Consider the following 2,884-nt stretch of genomic DNA (forward strand, 5'->3'; position numbering starts at 1 on the left):
TAAAAAGAAATCATTACTAGTTCACAACAAACTTTTGATGCTATTAGAAATTGGTTATTCATGAAGTAATAGTACCAAACTACATGAAATCAGAAAGTAAATGTACAACTAAAAAAGCTGACTAAACAGAGCTTGGTGTAAACATGGAGGATATTAAAAAAACAAAAAACATAATTTTTATTTCTCATATACGTACTCAAAAGATAGAAAACTCATCCATAAGCTTAATAACCTAAAAAACTAAAGCATCAAAGCTAATAAAAATTGTTTGTTGCTGAAGCACTAGTATCAAGCTACATGAAAACAGAATGTTAAAACATCATATCCATCATCAATATCTGAGAATGACGAACTTACAGCATTTCCCTGATATAAATTAGAGCTATATCCAGTTGAATGGCCATTTGACATTGTAGGCCCCCCAGCAATTGTAACTGAAGACCTGGATAGTTCTATAGATACCAAAGCCAACTCATTTCCTGTTGAATCCTTGCCGAATGGAGAAGCATTATTTACATCTTGCACCTCAAGAAGAATCTGCATATAAAGAATTCATCAAGAGGGTGTCTTTATTCGCATTAAAAACTACATACCCACCATACAATCAGAGACAATTCTTTTTGCTGGGTAGCTGGTGATACTGTCACCATACTTGAGGAATGTGAATGGCTAACTAAATTAACGTGTATAATACAGCAAAAGCCAGATTTTCATAGCACTTATTACATTAATACTCAACAATGACAACCAAATTTCAGTTTAGGGTAACCTTGGTGATAACTTCTTAATTAGTTTGAACAAAAAAAAGTGCACGAATAAGAAGGAAAAGTCTCCATGACATAAAGAGGGAACCAAGTGCAGGGAAAAATAAATCAAAGAAATGTTATGATTTGAATCAATGATTTAAATAATCTTCAGCGTTATCAATTACTCACTTCTTGATCCATCTACAATTTTGCCTCCTCCAAAGTTTGGTTTGAGTTACTCAGCCTTGAGTTTGCCGTTTATTGAAATAGTCCCAAATAAGTACCTGACATTTAAAGAAAGACTACAGTTAAAAAAAATTACTTTTAAATTAAATAAACAAAACCATACAACAATAACAACAAAATAAAAAGAACCTTTTCTTTTTCTACTCCACGAAGGCTACACACCCTCTCATAAAGCTCCCTTGTAGAGGCCTGAAAAAATAAAACATGTTAAAACATTCTCATTGCAGGAAATCTCAGAGACCTTTAAACCAAATAGAAGCTCTACCAAACATATACTTGTATTACTATTTTCCTTCCTCTCTTTTCTTCACTACCAAACATAGTGTAAATTGTAGCCATAGCATTGACATCAAACAAACAGGGAAAAATGCAAAAACAATAGACAGGTAGAAACCAGGAAGTGCAATGTGTGCGCTTGCAAAAGATCGGACATTAGGAAAAAAAATCACTGGAAGCACTAGTGATTAATGATTATAGTTAAGTGAAAATCACTAAAAAAAATTACCTTTTTGCTTAATCTTAATACTAATACTGATTGGTTTTGGTCCCTAGAATCAATCAACTTAAGACAAAGCGGGTAAACCTCTACAAGAAAATTCTTGTGAAAAGTACCCTGAGATATCAATTTTCTTGGTAATGCTGGTCCTCCTTTGTACCTGAAGATTTAAAGCACAAAAAATAAAAATAAGTGGTGCACACCAGTCATTACCTATTACTACTTGATGCAACTCTAAAAATCAACCTCATTCTACCAACACTAAACCCCAAAAAGATCACAAAAAAGGGGGCTCCCTGATTAAACTACCTTAGACCAACATAAAGTAACAGATTAGCTAAGTATATATGTAACAACAAAGATAATATATGACAACAAAAAGACACACCATAACGAAAATAGGGGGCAAAAAAAAAAAGGAAGAGAAATATATAAATATACCAAGACAATAGTCTTTCCCAAACTTGTTGGGAAACTAGAACATAGTCACGTCCTTCCTCCAACATTCTACGAAGCTCTAGTTCATCACCATCACTATCTTTGTTATTTAAAACTATATCAGAATTATCAATCTGCCTGCGTCTATTTGCACTCTTTAAAGTAATGACATCCATATTTTGAGATCCAGAAGACTGCTCATCAACCAAAGATTCAGCCATGCCTTGCTTTGTATATCTCTGCCAGCTTGAAAACCATCTGTGCAAAAAAAAAACAATATTAATGGCCAAATGAGATCTACTAAAAAAATGAGTGACGCCAGCCCAATACATGCACTAGTAACTGTACTTGCCAATCATCTAAGCATTCTACCCTTTTTAATTTTATATAAGAAGCATTTACCTTTATTTTAAATAAAGTGATAAATCCATGGAGAAGATACCGGATTAATTTTCCTAATCAGAGTTCTTCCATTGGTTTTTTTTACTAATAGAACATAAACAAGAATTGTCTATTGCTGTACCAGAGGTTCAAAAGCAGAATAATCGGCATGCAAGGAGCAAGATATTTGCTAAAATAACCAAATTAAAGTTAGAACTTAGCAAAATAATCTCACTCATTTTGCACTAAGCAACCATGATGATCGCTCAGCATAAATTATGGTTGCTTAAATGACCATGATGATCGCTTAGTATAAATTTATGGACACTGAAAAACTATGAAATTATTATGCAAATAATATTTTTTAAACTTGGTTTACTGATAAAAAAATTTAAGAGTCATTCTTACAAATGACTCTTCAAAAATTATTTGCAAAATAACTTTTGTAGTGGCTAAGAAAGCATATTCTATTACACTGACCAGCTATTATGGTTGCTCAATGTAAAACCAACGAGTTCATTTTGCTAATTTCACTTTTTTACCTTGTTAATTTGGCCCAAAGAAAAAAAAACTCAAT

General features: G+C 32.5%; 1 protein-coding gene across 1 annotated transcript; it reads right to left on the reverse strand.

Moving 5' to 3' along the window:
* Nucleotides 1–959: 959 nt before the first annotated feature.
* Nucleotides 960–2,180, reverse strand: LOC133804803 (putative ubiquitin carboxyl-terminal hydrolase 11). Its single transcript, XM_062242930.1, has 4 exons — nt 1,930–2,180; nt 1,498–1,648; nt 1,122–1,181; nt 960–1,030 (listed from the first exon to the last, which is right to left on the reverse strand). Exons 1-4 carry the CDS (start codon nt 2,145–2,147, stop codon nt 986–988), a joined length of 474 nt encoding a protein of 157 aa, XP_062098914.1. The 5' UTR covers nt 2,148–2,180; the 3' UTR covers nt 960–985.
* Between the last annotated feature and the right edge of the window lie 704 nt (nt 2,181–2,884).

The sequence above is a fragment of the Humulus lupulus genome, chromosome X (assembly GCF_963169125.1).
Source record: "Humulus lupulus chromosome X, drHumLupu1.1, whole genome shotgun sequence".
NCBI lineage: Eukaryota > Viridiplantae > Streptophyta > Magnoliopsida > Rosales > Cannabaceae > Humulus > Humulus lupulus.

Coding starts and splice junctions, on each gene's coding strand:
- LOC133804803 (XM_062242930.1), bottom strand. CDS start 2,147: ATGGCTGAATCTTTGGTTGATGAGCAGTCTTCTGGATCTCAAAATATG. Junction 1,649..1,929: donor TGGGAAAGACTATTGTCTTG/GTATATTTATAT, acceptor TTAAATCTTCAG/GTACAAAGGAGGACCAGCAT. Junction 1,182..1,497: donor TATTAAGATTAAGCAAAAAG/GTAATTTTTTTT, acceptor TTATTTTTTCAG/GCCTCTACAAGGGAGCTTTA.